The 27,320-nt window shown below is 36.8% G+C and overlaps 1 protein-coding gene across 1 annotated transcript in view; it reads left to right on the top strand.

Annotated features, from left to right (window-relative positions):
• The window catches only part of trappc9 (trafficking protein particle complex subunit 9), an 845,084-nt gene that overhangs the window by 48,391 nt on the left and 769,373 nt on the right, over positions 1–27,320 (top strand). Inside the window, exon 9 of the mRNA XM_028818061.2 lies at positions 3,359–3,502. Coding sequence (XP_028673894.2) covers positions 3,359–3,502 — 144 coding nt within the window. The remainder of the gene's footprint in view (positions 1–3,358; positions 3,503–27,320) is intronic.

Here is a 27,320-nt window from a genome sequence, read left to right as displayed (position 1 = left end):
AAATGTTTCACGAACAATTTGTGTTAATATGTTGTGCTATTCTCTCACACCATCTCATTTTGCTCATTTGGAATATTCCTAACCCAGTTACCTTAGTACTCGTGCAATAGGAAAATTATCCTGTATATAATTTTAGTTACTAGGGTTTTGTACCGTGTTAGCCGTCATGAATGTAGTCAGAAGTCAAGCAAAATGACACCTTTTATTGGCTATTTAAAAAGATTATAATATGCAAGCTTTCGAAGCAACTCGGCCCCTTCTTCAGCAAGATGTAATGTAATTTTAGTTGAAATTAAAAAAAAAAAAATTTACAAGGAGCAACTCAATAACACTTAAAATCAGACTTTATTGTTACTGCTACTATAACTGAACATTTTGAAATGTTGCTTACTCCCTTCCTGTATCATTACTTTTAAAAGACTGCTTCAGGTTAAATTCTTCTTGTTGATGCACTGCCTGGGTACATAGTGGGGGGTACATTTGAAGAAGACTGCTAGATGTTGTTATAATTTTGTTTGCTGTACTGATCTACGGTGTAATTCAATTTTGTACAGGTATCAAAAATATACACCTAGGTTTTTAGTTGATTTTTATTTTTAATTTTGCTTGTCTGATCTTATGTTTAAAGGATCTCCATTTCATACATACTGTAGAATATTACAGAAAAGCAGAACCACACACATTTTTAGTTTTGTAACTAAATGCAACAGTTCCAGGTAGTTGATGATGAAGATATTTTGATTACAAGTGCAGTATTTTGAACACACTTTAAGAATAATTTCTTTAAATTCTGTATCCATGCTCTCAAAATCTTTCTTGGAATTATGCCATCTTACACACCATAGGATATACAAGCAAGTGAATCAATATTTCAGTTGTGGAATTAGAGCCAAGAGAACTAGTTATAACTCTAGCTCATTTAGTAGGCTGCTGTTGCATTTTCCTTAGGGACAAAGCATTTTTCTTCTTTGGTTTATTGATTAATGTAAATGTTTTGTCTTTGGGGAATCTGGTTATCAGTGTCTGTTTTATTTATTTATTTATTTATTTAACCACATGTTCCCCTAAGACACTCATTGACACATGCATTGGCATATTTACATTTAAATAAGCAATCTGAACTTACTTAAAAATCTGTATTTATACTGTATTTTATTCTAAGCACACAATTTCATGTTGTTATTTAATTACATTTTTAGACCCATCATATTTACAGTTTTATTTAACTTTGAACCGAAGGTTAATATTACAATATTCTTAAACATGTTTATTGAAGGTTTGCAGGATCCTATTTTGGCAACACAGGGCACAAAATGGGAAAAAGCCCTAGACAGGGCACCACTCCCTATAAGATGTCGCACACACACACATTCACACTAATATAAGCTAATTTGAAATCAAAAATTAACCTTGCCTGCACATTTTTGGGGATGTGATAGGAAATTTGGAGTACCTAGAGGCAAGCCCTTGTAGAACAGATAGATAGATAGATACTTTATTAATCCCAAGGGGAAACTCACATACACCAGCAGCAGCATATTGATAAAAAACAGTATTAAATTAAAGAGTGATAAAATTGCTGGTATAACAGACAATAACTTTGTATAATGTTAACATTTACCCCCCCACCCCCCACCCGAGTGGAATTGAAGAGTCACATAGTGTGGGGGAGGAACGATCTCCTCAGTCTGTCAGTGGAGCAGAATAGTGACAGCAGTCTGATACTGATAGTGGATGCAGTGGATTCTCCATGATCGACAGGAGCCTGCACAGCACCCGTCGCTCTTCCACGGATGTCAAACTGTCCAGCTGCGTGCCTACAATAGAGCCTGCCTTAGTCACCAGTTTGTCCAGGCGTGAGGCGTCTCTTTATGCTGCCTCCTCAGCACCGCGTAGAAGGGGGCGCTCTCCACAACCGTCTGATAGAACATCTGCGCCATCATATTGCAGATGTTGAAAGACGGCAGTCTTCTAAGGAAGTGTAGTCGGCTCTGTCCTCTCTTGCACAGAGCATCAGTATTGGCAGTCCAGTCCAATTTATCATCCAGCTGCACTCCCAGGTATTTATAGGTCTGCACCATCTGCACACAGTCACCTCTGATGATCACGGGGTCCATGAGGGGCCTGGTCCTCCTAAAATCCACCACCAGCTCCTTGGTTTTGCTGGTGTTTAATTGTAGGTGGTTTGAGTCGCACCATTTAACAAAGTCCTTGATTAGGTTCCTATACATGCAGATTCCACACAGATAACATCTGGTCATAAGATTTAAACCTAGGACGCTAGGTTCATGATGCAATATTGCTACCCAGTGTGCCACTGTGCTGAAATGTGCAAGTTTTCTTAGATAAAAATGTGTTGTTTAGAAATATTCTGCAAAAGTCATGCTGCTATACCTATCCTTGACTGTTGTCATGTTATTGGATTCCGCTCCTGTTTGTGCTCATACCTTTAATTTAAATTAACATTCGAAGCAGGCATTTTCAGTACACAGGTAATGCTTGATTTTTTATGTATTTTGCTTCTCAGCATTCCTGTTATGCCTCACATACTATGGAACATGCATTTGTTAACCCTGTTTGCTACACTGTTATTCTTTGCTCAACTTATGTACAGCAACAGTGACTGCCACTTTGTATAGAGAACCAATCTACATTCAAGTCTTTTTGTTATATTAAAAGAAGACAGTATACATACTTTAAAATTAATATTTAAAATAGACAAATGACAACTCAAAGTACTTTTAACAATCTTAAAGATTGGGAAAGCCTAGAATAAAATAAGGAAGTTTACCGAAGTGGAGAAGACATCTTAGAAATGCTCCAGCTTGAGTTTGTGAAAGTGACCACTAATATCAAACTGCCAACATGACTTTAGGACAAACTGTCTAATTTTCAGGTCATAGAAGAGTGGTACTAAAAAAACAGTGAATCAGATATTGCCAGAAATAATGAATAGAGAAAAATGAAAACAAATTTTTATACTTTTAAAAATACATCAACATTACAACATTCAGTGTAGGTATATAACATATTGTTATTTTTATCATACATTTTACACATGGAATTGTGCTTAAATGACTAGAGATTCAAAAACATGCAAATTGCTTAGATACCTACAAATTAGGAAAAGGTTTTAGAACTATTGTCTGTTACAGTAAAATACAAGGTGCTTTACTAGAGAGAATGGAAAGAAAATGTTCAGAATTGATAGCTAATTTGGATAAATTCTGCTAAAATAATTATCAATCTGTCTGTATGTCTGTCATGTTGATTTTACTAATATCACTTCTATCATGCATTTTCTAAAATGTCAAGTTTCCAATTAATAAAACTGCAAAATATTTTCTTGTTCATGCAGGTAATCACAAAGGTTGGGCAGCAGTGCAGATGCGCCTTCTACATGAACTAGTTTATGCATCACGACGAATGGGAAATCCAGGCCTGTCTGTCCGCCATCTTTCATTCCTTTTGCAAACCATGTTAGACTTCCTTTCTGACCAAGGTGAGAAAATAAGATTTTAAGTTAAACTTCTAATACCGAGCACCATGATGATGCATTAGCCACTGCACTAGTCTAGAATCTTGGCTTCACATTCCTGCTAGAGCACCATCTATATGGATTTTGCAAGTTCTCCCTGTGTCTTCATTGATTTCCTCCCATTTTTATAAATATTCGTGAGTGATTGTGTAATCCAGGTAGACTGGCTCCCCTTTGAGAGTTGGGTATTGCTTTAAGGATAAGTATATTTGGAAAATTAATGAAAAGTATATTTCGTCTACATTGTGATTTAGGAGGTCAGCTTTGCAATAGACTTGTTAGTAAAATATAATTAGAATTTTGTTCTTCCTTTGTATTTTTATTTTGCTAATTCCTGAACGTGTTGGCATTTATTTTCATGGCATACTAACACACACAGAAGACAAGAGCCATTATTAGTAGTAATGATTAAACAGAATATGCCCTGACAATGGATTTATTTTATCTAAAATCTAAGACTAACTTCTTGGTTTTGCTGGCATTCAGGGTTTAATTATTGCCCTGGCACATTATATTCAGTAAACAAAGCTCCTCTTATTGAGCTGTCTTGTTATTCACCAGCAAATTTACAATAGTGCCTGGCCACATAGTCAGAGGTAAACAAGAAGTACCAGAAGTGGGCTTCCCACAGTACCCTGTGGAGTACCTGTATTGAGAGTCACTGTGGAGGATTTGATGCTGCCAGTTCACATTACTAAGGTCTCTTGCTTAGTAAGTCCAAAATTCAGCTGCAGACAATAACACTAAGTCCTGCGTTGATCAGCTTTGAAGATGCAACATTGTTAAGTTAAAGGAAGCTTAAGGAGAAGAGTCATGTTGTAGCGTTGCCACATAAATGGATGTGTTTTTTCTGCTGTCTGTCAGGTTTGCTTGTGTGGGTAGTACTTACAGACTCTGATTGACAGCAACGCCCCGGAAGGTGGGACATCTGGTTTCGTTTTTTTTTTTTTTTCTGGGGGAAATTTGCATATAGCACACCGTTTTTAAAAGGAGTGGACAACAACCAAGGCAAAGACGGAAAAACCGGACTAAACAGATCAGCATCTGCTCTGGCCATGAGAAGAGGTTCTGTAGCTCCTATAGACCTATCTGTTAGGTTGAAGTCGGCAATTCACTCAAGAATTGTGAATTGGGCGCTCTGTTATTGCCAGCGGACTCGGGTGAGCTCACGAAGACATTATTTTTTTTTACCATAGTGCAGACTGACTAGAACATTTTATAGTTAAGACTTTCACTGTTTGGGGTCTGCCTCCAATTCTTCGCTTCATTTCACCTGCTGCCAACAGTTTGGCTGGAACTTTGGACTTGTGTGTGAACTTGAGCAGGAGAACTGGGGGAATGATATTTCCACGTGTATATATATCTTTCTATCTATTATAAAAAGAAATCCTGTCCCCTGTCCTGATAGTCTACGATATGTGATCTTTCTTGGAAGATAATTTAAAGACCAGCAAGACGAAAGAGACCTGCCACGGTGCGTCTCAGGGGAACATAGAACAAGAGTCTTGCAAGACACACCCTACTTACAAGCAATATCAAAAAAAACAAATCAGTAGTGTAAAGGCAGTCATGCAGCACACACAGCACCAGGGCTCTCAGTGCATATAAAGTGTATAAGGTCAATACGGTAAAAATGAAATGAATAGGGTAGAAATAAAACGTTGACGATTAAACGAAGAAGAAAGAAAAGCACGGAGAAAAGATTCTCAAATGCGTTGGACAGAAAAAAGAGCAAAAAAGAATAATCGAGGTACAAATTCAGAAAATAAGGAAAGTAATTATCAGCCCGGAACAAGTGGAATTGAAAAAAAGCACGTCCAATCCGGCTCAGAGTTAAATGACAATGAGTAAAAGACAAAGTAGAACTTCATAGAGATGTTTACAAACGTTGGCGCTAAACACTTGCAGAGCAGTTAGAGACTATGAAACCAGGGAAATTAGAAAGGCTCAAAAAAAAACAAACAAAAAAAAAACATTGGCGCTATACACGTGGAGAAAGTTAAAGGATATGAAAGTAGGAAAATTAGAAAATATAAAAAAGTAAAGATCGCAGTAGCGCAAACAAACAAACTGCCTCATTTAACTATGCACCAGTCTAACTTTGAGTTTGCACAATAATTACTACACTATTGCATCTTAACACTTAATTCTACTTTATTCACATAATTTTACTTATTTATTATGTTCTACTATACTGTTATGTTTTGATCTATGACTTTTTGTTAATCTAACTGATATTCTTCTAACTTTGCACAGTTTTTGATAAACGGATCAGGATGCATTTCACTGCGTGTTGTCCTGTATAACTATGCATGTGACAAATAAAGAATCTTGAGAATTTCAAAAACGGAGTTTACCGCACATGCATTTATTGGTTACTTTGTTAATGTATATATATTTATCTGTCTGCTTATTTAAAAAGCTAAATTTACCCCAGGAGTCAAAAACGTTCTGTCTAGCCCTTGTACAAAAACCCTAGACAAAAGCTGGGGTATCACCTTGGTAAACCCATATACTTTTGGAACTGTGAGAGGAAAATAGCACGACTTTACAGACAGGAGTCCAATGCAGAACTCTTCTTACTTTGTTACTTTGTAAAAAAAAATTATTAAATGCTGATGTTGTAGATCGTTTTGTCTAGGCTGAAATTCCAAACAGAGAAACCTATCCTGACCTCATTAAAAAGATTCAGCATATTGGGACTCACAAGATTACAAATATTGTTTTTACAGAAGTTCTGAAATAAAAGTGAAACTAATGAAATAGCAACAATTCAAAGCAAAAACAATCTGAAAAGTGTGTATCCGGAAAACCAAATACGGGGGTTGGCGAGTGAAGCGAGCAGGAGGCGAAGCCCCCTAGTATGTATATGTATGTATATATATATATACTGTATATATAATATAGCCACTCATATATATATATATATATATATATATATATATATATATATATATATATATATATATATATGTCACAAAGACGACACATACTCAAATAAATGTTTGGGGCAGCCACCCGTATAGTCTGGTATCCTGGCTGCAAAAGTCGTTTTATATGAATAAACAGCACTGGTGTGCATACAACTGAGTCCAAAACAAGACTGAGGAATTAGGACAAAGAGCAGGGTTTTAAAGGGGAAGACAGGAAGTGAGGTCATAAGGATCAGGGACGTGTTCGTTCTCCATTGGTTCGGGCCCGGACGTGACATCAGAGGGACTCCTTCCATTTGTTCGGTCCCGGAAATGATGTCACGAGAGCCAGGTGGAATCTCCCGGGAATAGTCTGCAGGCAAGAAAGAAAAAGTTAGTGCACTCTGCCACCTCCCGGCATATCTCAGAACTGCCGTCACTCAAGCCCTTTAGCTGCCTCCCATGCGCACGTGTATGACAATATATATATATATATATATATATATATATATATATATATATATATATATATATATATAATATTTTTTTGTATTTGAACGTATAACAGTCATTTTGGGGGGGGGGGGTGGTGAAAGACTGTTGTTGTTCTTTTCTCCTCCTGTCTTTTCTTTTGTATAATACATTTCTCAGTGCTTATGAATATTGTCCTCTAGCTATTTTTTTCTCTAGTACCGTATATGGTCAATCGTCGATTTGAACTGAACATTTTAAAAAGGTGTGTATGGTGGTGTGCTGCAGGGTGCGATATTGGCCTATCCTTTTAATCATCTGCCTTAAAGTAGGACAGGTTAGCGGTAACAATCGACCTGTTTCGGCATGACGGGCGGATTTGTTACAATGTACTATAGAGTGTAACACTGACCCTAGAACTTACTGTATGGAATGCTCGTAGGAGTATTTCCTGGCTGAAGCTTAGGTATCTCATCCTTTCATTCAATAGATGGGGGAGATCAGGGAGGAAAGCTGCAGGCACATACTCAACTAGTGGTTGGAATACACAAGGAAGGCCCAGAGTAGCAACAGTGCTTTGTTTTGCTCTGCTTATTTCTGCTGCTTGTTTTCTAGTACTGTGTATCCTCCGCTCAACATTATGTTAATAAATAAATGTTCCTGTGTTTTTGACAAATTTGGCTCTCCAGTCACTGTAAATAAAAAAAAAAAAAAACAAAAAAAAAAACAAAACCTCACACTGTTCCACTCCATTCGAACTACAGTGGCACTGAGATGTCACCCATTGCGTGGCAGCGCTCGGGGCCCTAATTTGGGATCCTGAGGTGGTTTGTCATGTGGTGGGTGTGGCCATGCATTGTTTCAGTACATGCTCTCAACCTCGTGTTTTTTGACATTTTGGTATACTTGTGTCATTTTAAGATTTATGGAATACAGTACTACCTATAATTAGACACCTGCAATCCCCTGAAATGTTTTGCCATTGATTCACGGTGCTTATTTAGTGTTAGATCTGCAACTTTTCTTATATAGATTTTCTCAGTAGTAACAAACATGAACCACTTGAAGTGATTACAATTTGAATTTATAGAATACAGTATGTAACAAGGAACAAATATTCATGAAGAGCAGATCTACATTTTACCTTTAATGTTCAGATTTATTTCTCAAAAATAATTATTTGAAAAGGCTTATAACAGTTAAGTCATAGTTTACATACTGTATAAAGTTTGAATGTTTTATCCTTGTTAGTGTGAGCTTTTTTGGGAATTATGTCTTTGGTCTTCCAAAAGACATGAGTGTTAGATGAGCTGACCACTATGAACTGGTGTACAGTGAGTAAGTGCCAGAGTATAAGCTTGTCCTGCAATGCACTATTTCGATTTAGGATTGTGCTCTGCCTTGCAGATAATGTTGCTTGGATAGTCTTCATCTTCTTGCAGCATTGTAATAAATACATCGGTTCACGTGGAAGTTAAATTTATTGTTAAGTCTACATAAGTGCATTGAAAGTCTTACTTGCATGTGTTCCACAGATTAATGTCAGTAGTACAAAACCAACAACAGATGATGGTGGGAATACATTGAACATAACACTATATATTAAAAATAACAACAGAGAATATATACAAGAAACACTTGAGCGGTTGTCACCATGAGTGGCTATTGAGTAGCCCTGAATCTGTAGTACTGGTGCTATTGATTCTGTGCCATTTACCAGAATGAAGGAGGAAAAAAGTGACAGGATGACCAAGGTGTTTAATAGTACCTTTTTTTGTTCTCAGGTAGCGGCTTCCTTCTGTTCGGAGAATATAATATACGAGTACCAGCAATTTACCAACTTCACAATCCTCTGAAGAATGATTCAGAATTCTAATAATTGGACCTTTTGTAAGGTTAAGTAGCCACAATCAGAGTTAGGAAGCGTTTACTATGATTTTGAAACCACTATATAATGCACATTATTAATACATGTCTAGCAGTTCAGAAGCATATGGAGAAATTGAAAAGAATCAAACAGAATCATGTTATGCATTAAATTGAGTTAACTCTGGAAACAGCATAACAATGTTGTATTTACACTTCTAGGAAGGCTGTCCTGAAACAACATTATGTAGTAACAGAAATTCACAGTGAATTACAAAACATAATGCAGCTCATCAAAGAAGTCCCAGAAATCATGTTATTAACTACTTGAAGACAGTGGGAATAACAGTGTAATAGTCTAAATAATTTGAAAGTGCACAGGTTTATGCTGTTTTTACTAGGACTGCATGCAGGCAAGACTTGTAAAACAGGTAGTGTAGTTAATACATTTTGTTGGCTTAAAAACATTTTTATTTTCAGACAACAAAAGTGTCACGATCAGGCTCCATTTTGCTGATTTTAATAAATTCTCTTTGACGTCAAAAAATTATTTAGACCTTGTTCTAGGGGTTTTAGTTTTTAAGGAGTCTTGTGGTCACATTTATTTTTGTGTCTGATACTGTTTTTGCAAAATTTAAAATAAATAACATTCTCACGCAACTCCATTTTGATGTCCTTTTGCAAACTGCTATTTTGAGTTGTTTTGTTTATGGTTGCTATGTTTTTGCTAGGCAAGGTCAGCAGGAAGTGTGAGGTGTTTAACGTATCCGGGTCAAAGATGTAAAGGCCGCATTACTGTATGCACTTCTAGCTGTCCTTGATTGGAATTTATTTATACCAAAAAACTATTATTTCTTTGAAATATTTCTGGTTAATGATTTCTGTCTTTACATTTTACCTGTGATCTAAGATTAATGTTCGAAGATCTCTGAACCCAGAAAGACACCTGGCCCGTTCAGTCTCTGATTAAAAAAGTATTTTATTGTCCAAAATTAAATAAAGAAGGGGGGAGTGAAATGGAAGGATGCAAAATAATACGAAGAGTACACAAAACAATTATCATAATATCTCTCACAGCCTCTCTAAGCACAACCATTGTGTACCAAACTACTTGGTAATTGTGTAAAAAGCACTTTTTTATTTATGCTAAATTTACTCGTAACCAGTTTTAATCTGTTTTCTCTTGTTCTTAGTGAAGAACTCATTTTAAATTAGCAGCAGGGTTCTGCCATACTAATTACCTTTATAATGTAATATCTTGCCTATTAATAATTGCTTAATGAACAATGTCAGTCTTTTCTAATACCAAATTTATTTCTTCCTGCTAAATTATCTGAGGCAAAATGCAGGTGAAAGAAGCAGTAACTGACTAATTATATAATCTTTACATATAAAAATATGTATTTTTTATTTAACCACAAAAAGTGAGTCTCCATTGGCTCTCTTATTTTAAATAGGCTGCTGTGACCAAGTGTCTTTTGCCATAAAAGTTTTCTGTCACAAATCTTAATATGTTATTGATGTGATAGCAAAGATGTTAAAAGATAGTTCAGCTATAAACAAGGATTATTTGACACTTTCCATTTGTTACCCTTTGTAGATCCTATAGTTCTTGATGTATACTACAAAAGGTAGTGTGTTGAAGTGTATTACACTGCACTTGTTCTCCCTTCACCTACTGTAAGTTATGAGCACTAAATGACTTGCATTCATAGGCATTTTCAGTCTCTCTCTATCCTTGTATGTTGTTATTTCATGCTTCTAGAAAGCCAATGTTTCCAGAAAATCAAGGAGACATTTTTAAATTAGTATCATCCAGTCTGAAATTTTGGAATAGTTAGTAAACATGACTGTTCCTAGCTCAGTATCATTTGCACATCTCTAATTTATCACTAGATGGTGCCATTTCACAAACCGTATATGTTGCCCTTGGAGCAAATAAGACACTTGTACTAGGATGCTATTCTTTCACTATAAATTTACATTTAACACTGTTTTTGTCTTGGAGATCGGACCAGAAATTGAATAATTTGGACCCTTATAACCCCATTTGGAAGCGGGTACTTTATTTCTCAATAGACACAAAACAGTAAAGTTTTACAGCCTGTATTTAGAACAATGGATTTTCTCTATAGTTGCTATGTATTGTATGAGTGTGCAGTTGATCCTCTAAAGGAGACCATTCAAAATTGATGTAATAGTCATCTGCCAAAACAATAGGGTATATCTCCAGTGTTTTCAACCACAGATACATAGTAAAAAAAATTTTGGAAATATTTTTATAATTATTATTAAATCATGATTGCTGAAAATATTCTTTTTCTTTGGCTGCTCCCAGCAGATCATCTTTTTCCATATTTTCCTATCCTCTGCATCTTGCTCCTTTACACCCACCACCTTCATGTCCTGTCTCACCACATCCATAAACCTTCACTTAGGCCTTCCTCTTTTCCTCTTACCTGACAGCTCCATCCTTAAAACCCTCCCAATATATCCAGCATCTCTTCTCTGCACATGTCCAAATCAATGCAATCTTGCCTCTCTGACTTTGTCTTCCAACTGTCGAATCTTAGCTGACCCTCTAATGTACTCATTTCTAATCCTGTCCATCCTTGTCACACCCAGTGCAAATCTTAACATCTTTAACTCTGCCACCTCCAGCTTTGTTTCCTGTTTTTTTTGGTCTCTGCCACCGTCTCCAACCCATGCATCATAGCTGAACTCACTACTGTCTTGTAGACCTTCCCTTTCACTCTTGCTGGTACCAGTCTGTCACAAATCACCCCTGACACTCTTCTCCACCTTGACTGCACTCTCTTCCACCCCCACCCCGTTACTCTGTACTGTTGATCCCAAGTATTTAAATTCGTCCACCTTTGTCCACTCCACTCCCTGCATCCTCACCATTCTTCTGACTTCCCTCTCATTCACACACACTGTCTTGCTCCTACTGACCTTCACTCTCTAGAGCATATCTCCACCTCTCCAGAGTCTCCTTGACCTGCTCCCTACTCTTGCTACAGATTACAGCGTCATCCACAAACATCATAGTCCATGCGGACTCCTGTGTAATCTCATTTGTCAAATATTGCAAATAAGAAAGGGCTCAGAACTGATCCCTAATGTAATCCCACCTCTACCTTGAATGCATCCATTACTCCTACTGCACACCTCGCCACTGTCACACTTCCCTTGTACATACTGTAACCTGTACCACTCTTCCATACTTCTCTGCCACTCCTGACTTCCTCATACAGTACCACAACTTCTCTTCAGGCACCCTGTAATATGCTGTCTGTAAGTCCACAAAGACACAATGCAACTCCTTCTGTCCTTCTCTATACTTTTCCATCAACACCCTCAGAGCAACCATTGCATCTGTGATCCTTTTTCTTGGCGTGAAACCATACTGCTGCTCACTAATCATTACCTCCCTTCTTAACCTAGCTTCCACTATTCTTACCCATAACGTAATGCTGTTGCTCATCAATTTTATCCCCATATAGTTACTACAGCCCTGCATATCCCCCTTATTCTTAAAAATTGGCACCAGTACACTAATTCTTCACGCCTCGGGCATCCTCTCAGTTTCCAAGATTCCATTAAACAATCTGGTTAAAAACTCCACTGCCATCTCTCCTAAAAATCTCCTTGCATCCACAGGTATGTCATCTGGACCAACAGCCTTTCCATTCATCATCCTCTTCATAGCTGTCCTTACTTTTCTCTTTGCTAATCAGTTGCACTTCCTCATTCACTTTCTCCCTATCATCCAACCTTCTTTGTCTCTCATTCTCTTATTCATCAACCTCTCAAAGTACTCTTTCCATCTGATCAACACACTCTCCTACGTTTCCGTCTTTATCCTTTATCACCCTATCTTGCTGCACATCTTTCCCAGCTTGGTCCCTCTGTCTAGTCCGTTGATACAGGTCCTTTTCACCCTCCTTAGTGACCAACTTCTCATACAACTCATCATATGCCTTTTCTTTAGTCTTTGCCACCTCTCTCTTCACCTTGCGCCTTATCTCCTTGTACTCCTGTCTACTTTCTGCATCTCTCTAACTATCCCATTTCTTCTTCAGCAACCTATTCACTGTATACTCTCCTGTACTTCCCCATTCCACCACCAGGTTTCCTTGTCCTCCTTACGCTGTCCTGATGTCACACCAAGCACCCTTCTCTCACCCTTACTACTCCTGGTATAGTTGCCCATCTATCTGGTGACTCTTCACTGCCACCCAGTGCATGTCTTACCTCCTCCCTGAACTCAACCTTACAGTCTTCCTTTATCAACTTCCACCATTTGATCATTGGCTCTGTCCTGAAAATATGTAATATTATTTATTGGTCATGTTATGTTTTACAAGTATATATCAACATCAGAGACTCACAAGTACAAAAAATCTGCTTTGATCTAACAAAGGTGTGTTTCAGGACTTCAGTTGTTGTAGGAGACAAACATGCTTGTTTTGCCTCCCTCTGATTTGTGCCAGGCACAGCCCACTGAGAGATGACCCAGGGCAGACATACTGGAAGAATTATAACTTCCAACTACTCTAGCAATGTCTGGGAATTCCCTGAAGAGATGAAAAAAGTTACTGAAGATATGGTGCCCTTGTTTGCCCACCAAGAAAAGCACACAGTACAGTCAGGCACTTTTAAAAGTGAAAACATATTGAAAGATCAGAGTATCTGAATCTTTTGCATTTCATATATTCCCTTATTAATAAAATTATTCACTGATGGAAATGTCTATACACTCACTGGTCATTAATATTCTGAGCAAGCTTACATTGTAAGTCCAAACAATGTGGTGCCACTCTAGCAATTTAAAATAGAAAAACTAGAAAACTGCAAGCAGCTTTGCACAGGAGTCCTGCAGCTTGAAGAAATATGAATAATTTATTAGCTTTTTACAATGTGCCATGTAGAAATGAAAATAATAAAAAAAAATAGAAAGTGAAGAAAAATAAATTGATCTAAATCTTTAAAACATAATTTGATGGGTAAGTTAATATTTTTACAAGTACCCACCTGACTTTGTTTGAGTACATTTATGTTGCTGTTACCTCAAGAAATACCCCTTTGAATTTTCTGGCATATATCAAGAATAAAATTAAAATTTAAAACCATGTTTTGAAGGGGCTGTCTTGTTTTCACTTTGAACAAAGGTGAAAAATAGATATACAGTAATCCCTCCTCCATCGCGGGGGTTGCGTTCCAGAGCCACCCGCGAAATAAGAAAATCTGCGAAGTAGAAACCATATGTTTATATGGTTATTTTTATATTGTCATGCTTGGGTCACAGATTTGCGCAGAAACACAGGAGGTTGTAGAGAGACAGGAACGTTATTCAAACACTGCAAACAAACATTTGTCTCTTTTTCAAAAGTTTAAACTGTGCTCCATGACAAGACAGAGATGACAGTTCAGTCTCACAATTAAAAGAATGCAAACATATCTTCCTCTTCAAAGGAGCAAACAAATCAATAGGGCTGTTTGGCTTGTAAGTATGCGAAGCACCGCGGCACAAAGCTGTTGAAGGCAGCAGCTCACACCCCCTCCGTCAGGAGCAGAGAGAGAGAGAGAGAGAGAGAGAGAGAGAGAGAGAGAGAGAGAGACAGATTTAAAAAAATCAATACGTGCCCTTCGTGCTTTTAAGTAGGCGAAGCACCGTGCAGCATACTTAAAAGCTGCACACAGAAGGTAGCAACGTGAAGATAATCTTTCAGCATTTTTAGACGAGCGTCCGTATCGTCTAGGTGTGCGAACAGCCCCCCTGCTCACACCCCCCTTCGTCAGCGCAAGAGAGAGGGAGAGAGAGAGAGAGAGAGAGACAAAGAAAAGTAAGCAATCTAGCTTCTCAGCCATCTGCCAATAGCGTCCCTTGTATGAAATCAACTGGGCAAACCAACTGAGGAAGCATGTACCAGAAATTAAAAGACCCATTGTCCGCAGAAACCCGCGAAGCAGCGAAAAATCCGCGATATATATTTAAATATGCTTACATATAAAATCCGCGATGGAGTGAAGCCGCGAAAGGCGAAGCGCGATATAGCGAGGGATTACTGTAATTATACTTTGATAACATTGGCCATCATATTGCTTTTAAATTGTTTAATCTGTAAAGAATAAATAAGGGCATGTAAAAAATGAAGCACAAGCATTTAGAGTCTCCAAAAATGTGATCTGGGTTGAAGCAGGTAATGCAGATTAGTGGCTAAATATCTGAATTGTAAACTGCAAGACTGTCCGTTCAGTACACAACACTGACTCATTGCTTGCCCAAAGCGGCTCTATTAGTTTGCTAGTTGTCATTATACAAAACCATATTATATGTATGCATATGTGCAGAATATTGTACTGCTGTACTTGCAAAGTTTTTCGTGTTAGCGCCACATGGGTTGGACGGATATCACGGCCAGGGGAGAGGAAGGAACCAGACCCAGGAGAGATGGCTAGAATGGATGGATAGACAGCCCATCAGTTGTGAAAGATGCTGCAGGCGATGTGCTATTCCCCCAGGACATGAGAGGGCTGCAGCCATTCGTATCAGTGCCCATTTGGGATCCAGCAGGGAATGCTGGGAGATGTAGTCCGGCAACTCAGCCCTGCTGGGGACCATGGATGCCACCAGGTAATGCTGTCAGGAGAGCCCCTCCTCAATTTATGGGACTTCCACATGACCCGGAAGTACTTCCATCGGACAGTGGCCCTGGCAACGGAAGTACTCCCAGGTCCTCAGTAAAAGGGACCACACTTTCTTGTCCATGCGAGTTGGAGCCAAGAGGACGTAGAGCAACACTCGACTGGCGGAGGGCAGTGCTGTGGTGAAAGGAGAGGTGAATTGTAGAGGGAGAGAGAGGATATTGGTGCTTGTGCTTTTTGTTACTTTGTGGAAGTGTGTTGAATAAACACTCCTTTATTTGAACCCAGTACTCTGTGTAATTGTGTTTGGGGGTTTGGGGCTCGCTGATTCCCCAGGTTCCATTACACTTGGTATACTATTTACAGATGTAGCAGGATTCTGCTATTATTCAGGAACAGAAGGCTAGATAAACCTCCATTCATTCATTAGAATCCCTGGTAAATCATCATAAATTAAATTATCACATGGATTATACACCTGAATATAAGTTGAGCTCTAGATGTACAGCAGAAAACTGCTGTACCACTTGAAGTATCATTGTCTCTCTTAAAATCAGAAAATTTGAGTGTTTTTTAAATGAATGAGTCTTGTCAATTTTTCCGTTTCACACCATAAAACTTCAGTACCTGAAGGTGTACTTGCCTGTCCACTGAAAAATGATTGGTGAAGTAGTGAGGCAAATTTGTTTTTTCTTTCTTGAAGAACTTTTGCTCTGATTTTGATTAATTTATATTATCACAAAATAGTAGGCTACATTTAGGTGATTTATATGATTTTGAACTTAAAAAAAATAAATAAATAAAAAACACCTTTCTCTTACTGACTGCCATGGTGATTCTTCTGTAAGGGTTCACTTTTTAAGACAGACAATAAGCATCTTTTCTGTGTGTTTTTGTTTCTGTCATTTTTAATTTTATTAATATGTATATACTGTATTTGCTACAGCTTGTTTTTTACACAGCAGTTCATTAGTTCTTTGTCATTTTTATCGTTCTGATGTTTGGCATAATTAATATATTATAAAATATAAATATAATATAAAATAGCTTACATGAAACTGAAAATCTAATCTCTGAAAAGATAAATCTTTTTGTTTAGTTACTTTAAATATATATTTATTGTCTTATCTATTTTATCTTATTTACCCAAGTTAGACAGAAATTGCTTTTCAAGGAATTTCAGAACACAAGAACTTGGAGATTCAGTTCACATGGCTGATTTACAGCAGGAGCAAAAGTGTTTTACCTGATCATCTTTCAACCCAGTTTTTGGTTTTGTTTTTAACATTCTTGTAACCTGTAATTTAAAACTGCTTTGTTTTTTTTTGTTGACTATCTGTTTTGTTTGATAGTATCTTTATATTTCAGAAAGTGACTCTTTATGTTTGAGTTTAATTATTGTTAATATAAATTAGGAGTAATAATCAATCTAGAAATGCTCAGTGATGGACTTCATTATTGATTTCACATAAGTTTTACAGTTGTCTCCTGAAGCAACAGTATGTTCTTACAGCTTAAGAACCCAGGTAAGAGAAACTACTTAATCTGTAGAAAGTCACATAGTTTTATTTTACAGATAGGTGTGTGTGTGTGCGTGCGTGCGTGTGTGTGTGTGCGTGCGTGCGTGCGTGTGTGTGGCATATAGGTAAAAGTAAAAAAAAATTCTCACTGACTGTAGGGAAACAATCTGTATGACATACTTGTTCCTGTCTTGAATCTGTCTGCTATGCTTCATATTCATCCTTCTTCTACTGACACAGTCTTTTGTTGGGAAATTACAGTTTCCCTTATATTTGCTCTTACAGTAGATATGCTTTGACCTTTAAGGGGAGTCTCAGATTTGCCAACCCCAGACCCAGTTATTCCGGACAAAAATCTAGGGTTTACATAGGCTTCTTTTATTTTCCTTTTAAACTTACAAAAAAAGGTTTCTTCCAGCAATCATCACTGTTGTTTTCCTTCTTCACTGCAGTTCTTTTCCTTCCCTGCTCCTCCTAAGGTAAGCTTTGTCTTCCTCCTAGCAGGTCCCTCTAGCGATGCCCTGCAGAACTACATGTTCAGTGCTGCCCTTTGGGTGTCCAAATGGAAGGTATGCCAGTAGGTTGTTGCCTACAAGTGAACTGGGAGAAATGATGGCTCTGGAAGTCAGTCTTCATGTCCTTTTAATATACCAGTCTGTCAACCAGGAAAGGGAATAGTAACTGTCTTGGCTAGGATGCCATTCTGTCCATACTGTTCATTCATAATTAGGGCCTTATTCCCTGGTAAGGGTGCATCATCCATCAATAACTTTAGAAAATTAAACATCTGTGTGGTGTCTCATCTTGTTATTCTACTTTCCTTTATGAAAAGTGTTGGATATTCCCTGTAGGTTAAACTACACAAGTTTTTTTTGAAAATTGCACTATTTTATGAACATTATTCATATTGCTCACACTAGGTGCCCTGTGGTGTTTGTATTTTTGGTTGAGATAAAAAGATTATTTTTGGAGAACAAAGGTAATAAAATTTCTGATACAATAGGCATCGAATGGGACCAATGCTGAACAACAGCAAACAGTATCAAAAAGCCTGTGAGAAAAGCTCTCAAATTACTTGTGTTGCACAATCTAAATGTCAGGTAAAGTTGGAATTTGTGTAATACTGAAACATGACATCATACTGGTGAATCAGATTTTAATCTAATTGCAGTAGGTAAATGTTTAATTAGTAGTGAACCAAGTACAGAACCTTAAGGGACCTAATAGTAGAGAGAGGTTGAAGGAAGGTGCATTTACAATTAAAGATCATAGATTGTAAGCAGTGACGTACCTTGACATATTGTATACCTGACAAACACATTTACCAAAAGTAACAAGATAGTTACTTTTCAGCTGCTTCTGTTTTTTCTCCCCTAATTAGAGCACAGGCAAGTAAAGTGACTTAATTAGGGTCACACATTTATGACTGACAACTTTTTGGATTAATGTGCAATGCACTAGCAACTGCAACAAACTGTGCATGGCATCTAGGACTCAAAAGTTCCAGTCAGTCCACCTTGGTTTTAGAAGATGTTGTGGCTGCAAGTTTCAAAAACAGTGGTAATTGCTTCCTGTGCTGCTTCTTCCTAAAAACTGCCATTAGCATTGAGACATAGGTCCCACACAATTCTGATTAATACTTTCATTGTAGTGATGAGGTTGCAATCTAGGCTGAGAATAGTCAGACAGATATTTAATAGTTAAATGAGCTCAGAAAAAAAAACTATTTATTCTGGAGTTTTAGAGTAAAGAGTAAGAGTTGAGATTGGGGAAAATGGGGAACAACTCTTGTAAACTTGAAATCTGCATCATTTTGGGGAATAATTTGGTTGAAGAAAGGAGTAACAGCAGAGACAGGTATTGGATCCAGGGTTCAAGACAAAGGCCTACAGTTAGAAAGAAAGTTGTCAACTGAAAGCATTCAAAAATGTTAGCCTAAATATTTTTGAAAATCCAAAAACCTCAAGAAAAGAAAGTGGGGAAGAGAGGAAGAGAGCAGCAGTCTAAATAAATGAAAATCAGCTTTCTTAAATTGCTGATACTGCATAAAGGGAAAACCTGATATGCATAGTTCAACAGGCATTATGGAAAGATTTAAATCAAAACTGTGCTACATATACTCTGGAAATAGCCCATGTATGTTTTGAATGATTTTAAAAATGAACTACACAAAGCAAATGAAAAATGTAACCTATTGCCTTCAATTTTCCCAGACACTTTGAGTTCGCCTTCAGTCATGCTAGATTTAGAGACTTTTCATCAATTTTGACATAATGTCAATTTTACTAAGGAAATAAAGTGCATTGGTTGGTGCTGTTATCTCTTGTTTCATTCCATATCCCAAAGACATGCCCAGTATAACTCTGAGTATGATTGTGTATGAGTGTATTCCAAGAGGGACTATCATTTTGGCCATAGTTTATTTAAGTTTTTATAACTTATACTGCTGAGGCAAACTCCAAGTCTCTCCCAGTAATAAAAAAGCAGGTTTAGATCACAAGTAAATTGATGATGTAAAAGAAAAACATTTTATTTAAAATAAAATATTTCTTATTTTATATACAAGATAAAAGATTGCTGCACAATTTTCGAAAACCTTTTTTCAATATCTACTGTATATATCTAGATTTTCTAGCTGTGAAATAGGAATATATTTATTATCTCCAGTTATACCAGTGCTTTCAGAAGACTGCACATGTGGATAAACTGAGCCAGAGTTGGCAACAAAATGTTTCCTTCAATGAGATTTTCAGGTAATTTATAGGAGGAGGCCCTGAATAAATTTCACTCTTATCAGTCTGTGGGAAACATGGTCTAATCTAATGGATCCAGCTCAAAATTGTGCTGTGCCATTCTCTTTTTTTAACCTAGACTGTCTAAAATTTACCCTGGTCAAAATCCCTTTTGTGAATCTTTTTAACATTTCATATTTTTACGTGCTTACCTAAAATTAAGATAAGTTGAAAAGGTGGTAACCTGATCTGTTTTTGTGTATTGACTTTCCTTTTATTAATTAAAATGCAATTTTTAAATGTCATTAAAATACTTCAAATGAATTTTGGCAGGGTGTTTGTAGACTTTTTATATCCACTGTTTGTACCAAAAATAATAATTTTATGGTTGCTCATGTAATACTAAGTGGTTAAAGTGCTGAAGCAGTTGTTTACATGTTTGCTGACAGATTAGGAATCCTTAATTTTACGGACATCTTTTCTGCTTTTTTTATTTTTATTAAATAGTGTTTATTTAACAAATAATTGCTTTGGAAGTGTCCAGTTGAAGCAGCATTGTCAGACCTATACATTGCTAATTTTATGTCATACAACTTTCTTCTATGACTGCACTTTTTCTCACTAAGACCAGAATTTTATGTGCACTACAATGGGTCACAATAAAGTATCTTAATTTGCAGTCAGTACCGTTTCTCATATTACATTACCTGCAACATTATTTATTTCAAACATTTACTTATCTAAACTTGTTAGAAATTGCAGAATGCAAACCAGAAGCTGTTATGGAAAGTGCAAAAAAAAAAAGATTTCCTAAGGGATATAGTTCTACTCACTACCGTCCTAACTATTGTGAGTTTGATATCACCAGGAGAAGCTGTTATCTGCACTGTTCTTATCTGCATTATTGGCAGAATCAGTAGTTCATTTCAGCCTTCCTCTTATTAGATACTAAATTAAGATTCTGGTCTGAACATCTGTGGATGAGAGAGAAACGAAAATGTGTTAGGCAGTTCAATTCTGAAAGCTTTCACACTTTAGTAATTAAAAGAGGGTTTTTTTATTTTTTCAGAAATATACAATAAAGTTTATCAAGGGGGAAAATATTTTTGAAATGATCCTTGGTAACGTTAAAGCAGCATGCTTCAAAATTAGAATTACTGGTTCCCACTATGTTTGGCTTGCTGGAGAGACGTGGGTGTAAACCACCAATAGGCTCAATAGAGTCGGATGGGATTATTGAAAATGATAAGGCAGCAAAGCCAGCCAAAGGTTTATGGGAGATAACAGATGGTCCCTAAGAGATCCAAGTGATCTTTAAAAAGTGCATACAAAATAAAAGATATTATAAGTTGCCTAAAATAAGTATTATGTGTAGCAGTGATATCCTCAATTTATGTACTGCTTAAAATAGATATTTTAATTTGTTCTTTTAATGAAACATAGAGGTTAATGTTGAATTAGATGCAGATTTTCTTGTTGCTTATAAACTGTTTTGCTCTTGTTTGAAAAATAATAAGTAAAGTTGTAATTCTGCAAACCCTTAGAACACAACAAACAGTAACTGTTTAATCAAATTTTGATTGTTGCTCCATCTTCTGTTGATTTATATAAAAATGACCAACGTCTGCACTAATTTGCAAAAAAAACACGTTTTTCTTGATATACTGTGTAAAAAGAAGTGTGTGTTTGTATATATTTTATTATTTATATATTATATTATTTATATAATAAAAGTGTTCTGTTGTGTTTTGACCACTCTTCCCCACACCGCTCACCCAATCATTATTCCTACTGCGCACATCCTCTCTCCATACCACCCTGTCAAACTCTCAGTGCTACTAACTCGCCCTTCAACCTTGTTGGTTATAATGCCAAGGCAGAAAAGCAAATGATCCATTCAAGAATGTCAAATTTTAGATCACAATAGAAAAACAGTGGTAAGAGATGATAATGAACAATTGAAAACAAGAAAATGAACAAAAAAGAGCAGCATATAATAAAAATCAAGAACAAAGAGAATCATCCAATAAAAGAGAAAGAGAAAAATAGCCTGAACAATATCCATCCATCTATCCAACCCACTATATCCTAACTACAGTGTCCTGGGGGTCTGCTGGAGCCAATCCCAGCCAACACAGGGTGCAAGGCAGGAAACAAACCCCGGGCAGGGTGCCAGCCTACCGCAGGGCGCACACACACACATACACACGCACACACACACACACACACATTAGGGACAATTTAGGATCGCCAATGCACCTAACCTGCATGTCTTTGGACACTGGGAGGAAACCCACGCAGACACGGGGAGAACATGCAAACTCCACGCAGGGAGGACCGGGGAAGCGAACCCAGGTCCCCTAACTGCGAGGCAGCAGCGCTACCCACTGTGCCCTGCATGAACAATATCCAAACAGAAATGCAAATAAGCATTTATAGAATGTAAGTTAGAGGATTAAAATAATTCATAACTAGGGGGCTTCACCCCCTGCTCGCTTCGCTCGCCAATCCCCGTGTTTGGTTTTCCGGATACACACTTTTAAGATTTTTTTTTCTTTGAATTGTTGCTATTTCATTAGTTTCACTTTTATTTCAGAACTTCTGTAAAAACAATATTTGTAATCTTGTGAGTCCCAATATGCTGAATCTTTTTAATGAGGTCAGGACAAGTTTCTCTGTTTGGAATTTCAGCACAGACAAAACGATCTACATCATCAGCAGTTAATAATTTTTTTTTTACAAAGTGAAAAAGTAAGTAGAGTTCTGCATTGGACTCCTGTCTGTAAAGTCGTGCTATTTTCCTCTCACAGTTCCAAAGGTACATGGGGTTTCCAAGATGATACCCCATCTTTTGTCTAGGTTTTTGTACAAGGGCTAGACAGAACGTTTTTGACTCCTGGGGTAAATTTAGCTTTTTAAATAAGCAGACAGATAAATATACAGTATATACACTAACAAAGTAACCAATAAATGCATGTGCGGTAAACTCTGTTTTTGAAATTCTCAAGATTCTTTATTTGTCACATGCATAGTTATACAGGACAACACGCAGTGAAATGCATCCTGATCCGCTTATCAAAAACTGTGCAAAGTTAGAAGAATATCAGTTAGATTAACAAAAAGTCATAGATCGAAAGATAACAGTATAGTAGAACATAATAAATAAGTAAAATTATTTGAATAAAGTAGAATTAAGTGTTAAGGTGCAATAATGTAGTAATTATTGTGCAAAACCAAAGTTAGACTGGTGCATAGTTAAATGAGGCAGTTTGTTTGTTTGCGCTACTGCGATCTTTACTTTCTTTTTTTATATTTTCTGATTTTCCTACTTTCATATCCTTTAACTTTCTCCACATGTGTATAGCGCCGTTTTTTTTTTTTTTTTTTCTTGAGCCTTTCTAATTTCACTGGTTTCATAGTCTCTAACCTGCTCTGCATGTGTTTAGCGCCAACGTTTGTAAACGTCTTTATGAAGGTCTATTTTGTCATTTTACTCATTGTCTTTTAATTTTGAGCCGTACAGTACAATACATAGAACAGAATAATTCCTCAATACAGTATAAAAATAAAAATTCTAGAATTACGGAGTAGAATTTCACATTAGATGATATCATATAGTAAGATTTGGATTTGTTTTAAGTCCTGGAGACCTCATTCATCAAGCTGCCTCCCCCGTTTTGCCATTCCACATCTGAAATAGCGCTAATCCGATGAAAGGACCCCTCATTCCCACGTCCCCATTCATCAGGGATGACTTTACCTTAGGCAGGCAATCTACAATTTAAAGAGATTGTTATTTTCTTGTGAATTGTTTCATATGCATTATTTTCACTTTTACTTTAAAAACTTTTGTAAAAACAATACTTGTTTCTTTATTTCCTGCCCCACGTGTGTTTACATCTCTTTCTTGCCAGACGTATAATACTGCTCGTGTTGTGAAGGGTGTTGCGGCTGAACATACGCTAAGGATATGCCTTTGGATCATTTGCTGTCTTTTTGCTGCTTGCTAGCTGCCTCTTCTGCCTGTCGCATGTCATTGTTTTAAGAGCTGTGAGCACACGATGCTTGCCTGCCAAAAGCAATTCAACAACTACTAGCTTAGAGGTCTGTTGACTTGTTTTAAATGATGGCTCACTGCCTGGTCTTGCGTGACGTTGTAAAAGCAATACCTGTCTTTTATTACTGGCCCTGGGTATGTTTGAATTCTTTCTTGCAGGATGTATAACGCTGCTCGCGTTCGGGTGGGGGGTTATAGCTGCTGTTGCGCAGCCCTTCGATCTTTTTAAAGCCTGTACAGCCGCTGTCCTTTTTGCTACGGCCCAGGGACAATCTCTTGGCACCAAGTCTCATGTTTATGGTCCCCGCGAGACGCACCGTGGCAAGTCTCCTTGGTCTTGCGGGTCTTTAAAATGTCTTTCAAGATTATCACGTATCGTAGCCTTGCATTTGCTTTCAATTCCAGGATTTCCTTTTATTTATAGAGAGAGATTGTTTTTGATGATGTCATTTTTTTATTTACTTTTTATTATGTTTTACATTTTCACATCTACTCTTTTACTTTTATTTTTCACTGCAGTTTTATTATTCATTGAGATTTATAATAGTCAGTTGTAGTGAAATACTCAAGTACCTGATTTTCTATCTACAGTATAATAACTAAGGACCAAACCGTCTTCCTCCAGTGCCCCGCATACTCTTCTATATACCATCTGCCAAATTGGGAGGCATGTAGCTAGTGTTGTAGTCGCTTGGATCCAAGCACTTTGGGACTGAATCCCATGCCTACCATCACTGTGGAGTTTGCTTGTTTCTACTCATGTCTTTCTGGGTTTTTGGCACCCCACCTTTGGTAATCTTAAATCAACTGAGGTGTGATTTTTTTGGTGGGGTGTGGACTCTGTCTTAGCCTCTTTTCCATAGTGCTGCTAAAATTGGCTGCTTACCCTATGACCCCAAATTGGATTAAGCATTTTTGAGAATTTTATGTCATGACTTGAAGGCAATTAAGGAAAATAAAATGAAAGGTTTAAGATTATTTTTGCAGAAACGGTAATTTCTTCTGCCAGGAGAATTCTGAAAAAGTTAATACTATGTAACAATTATTAAAAAAAAAAAAAAGGTTTCCTGTTTTCTTTGTGGTATACTTGTATTCGTGTAACAGTAATATTTACAGCTTAGCAGCACTTGGGTACCTCAGTGTAGATGTTACATCTTATATTATCTCCGATAATCCAGACATGCTGCTATATTGACTTGTGACTCCATATGAGAGTGAATGTAATCATCTTTGAAAATAGTTCAGACACTGATGTACCAGTTTAAGGCAAAACTTAATAACAAGTTACAAATTTTAGATATTGTAGTATTCAGGTGCTTTTGTGGGAGTGTCTTATTTTTATAATTGTATCAAGGATTCAGTTATTACATTTTTGACAGTAAGTCATATTCCAAAATAACCGTAATAATAGAATGCAATTTCATGTGTTAGCAGACAACATTAAAAACCTGCTTTTCAACAGCACTTTACACTATTAAGTAGTGCAGCCCAAATAGGCTTGTGGTGGCTCAATAGCAGCAGATTGTAGTTTGAATGGTTAGAAAATTACATTAATTGATATATGTTTGATAGTTTTTTGTTTTGGTTGGTTTCTATGGAAGATGACAGAACTTGTGCCGTCTCTGATTATGTTACGTTATGTATGTGCATGTTTTATTTTTCTTGTACTATCTCTGCTCTTTCTGCAGGCTTGCTTGTATGCATGTTGTCATGCTTTTAAGGATACAAGTGGTTATCAGACATATAGGACCAGACCATTTGACTTCTGATAACCAATGAAAATGTATAAGATATTTGAAACTTGGCTCCAATGAATCTTACAGGAAAGAAACAACAACATTTTCAAGACATGTTATGTAATTATTGCACTTGAAGAGTCTGGATCCATTGATGCAACTCCCTTCATATTTAAAGAAAATTAATGATAATTCTGCAACTGTTCCTCCTCTCCTTGTAGCAGTTAACTAATGATATGTATCTATACTGTGGTGGTGGCACACCTAAATTATAATATGATTTTAGTCTTTATGAAATAATTCCATAGCGGCACTATTCAACATAACTGACATCCATTACAATTAGGTTCTTTATCAGCAGCTAATTAGGAGATGTAGAAGTACTGCAGATACCCTGTTGGTTCTGTAATGATTTAAATATTTTTCTCCTCCCTCACAAGTTTTAAAAGTTCTTTGTCAAGATAATTGGACTTCTGACCTTTAAAATGTCCAATAAAATGTATGTAGTGGCAAGATTTTCAATAATAAAACATTACATTCTCAAACCCACTTAATCAAAGTCAGGGTTTTGAAGGCTGGAGCTTATCCCAGCACTAGTCTATCACGGGGCCCATTCAGGCATACACTCATACTGACACTCACACGAGAGTCAATTTGGAGTGACCAGCAGAACTAAACTTGCACATCTTGAAGGTGTTTGAAGTAATCCACAGTAAATTTAGGAAAACCCAGACAGACACTGAGAGAACATACAGACTCCATACAGACAGTGTCCTGACAAGGGATTTAAACCCAAGAATACTGGATCTGTCAGACTATTGTGCTACCCACTGCAACATTTTCTTGCCCTAATAACTCTATATTGTCAAATTGAAAATAAAAAAATATACTGATCCTTTCAAATTTAATATTAAAAATGTGAATTATTTGATTTGGGTACCTTTTGCTAGAACTGCAGAAAAAAGACTTGAGTTAAAGCTGTTTTCTTGTAAAACGGATTACACTGCAAAAATTTGTATAAACAAGTTTGAATTGCAGTTTTAATCTTATTACACATTTTTGCTTGGAGCACCAATCCAAACTTTGACTACATTAACGTTTTGTTTTGCTCCTTGAGTTTGTAAAAATATTTTCCATGTCAATCGAAATTTCAGATATCTTACAGGTCTGGATGCAAAGAAGCATCTCACACTAACATGATATTACTCAGGTCATTTTCATTTAGCATGTAGTTCTAGGATCAAACCAGTGATCAAATGTCTATAATGGCAATATGGCTTTTGTGTAATCGAAAACTGGATATTTATCTCTGTGGAGTGTGGCATTTTAAGACCTTGAGAAAGGCTGGTAAAATTACTTATGAGTATGAGAATTTAATTTGGTTTCATTAAGCAGTAATTAAGGATTCACATGCATTATACTGAGGTATGCAATATTGAGAGACATATTGTGACACACCTAAGACACCAAAGTGAAGTTATTTTAGTTTGCCACTTTGAAGAGAGATTAAAAAAACACTTTAATGCTACTCTGCAAGTGTTATTAAAACCAAAAATAAACCATTGTTAATGTCTTGTTAGATAACATTATGTCATGCATAGATGTACTATAGAGGCATGTAAAAAAGTAATGTTTTTCTTTTTTAACATATGTGGACATGTCAAGATTTTGTCCTAATTTAAGCAGTATCTTTACATCAAGATGATGTAATTGGGGGAAAAAACAATGAAAATCTGACTTTGCAATAGTTTGTTCAACAAAAAATGAACAAATACGCCATTTCCGCCCATAAGTAAGTACAGCCTTGGCTCTAACAGCTGGTTTTGCCCCCTAATGT

Source organism: Erpetoichthys calabaricus, chromosome 13 (genome assembly GCF_900747795.2).
Source record: "Erpetoichthys calabaricus chromosome 13, fErpCal1.3, whole genome shotgun sequence".
Taxonomy (NCBI): Eukaryota; Metazoa; Chordata; class Cladistia; order Polypteriformes; family Polypteridae; genus Erpetoichthys; species Erpetoichthys calabaricus.
This window is presented reverse-complemented; position numbering and strand designations above follow the sequence as displayed.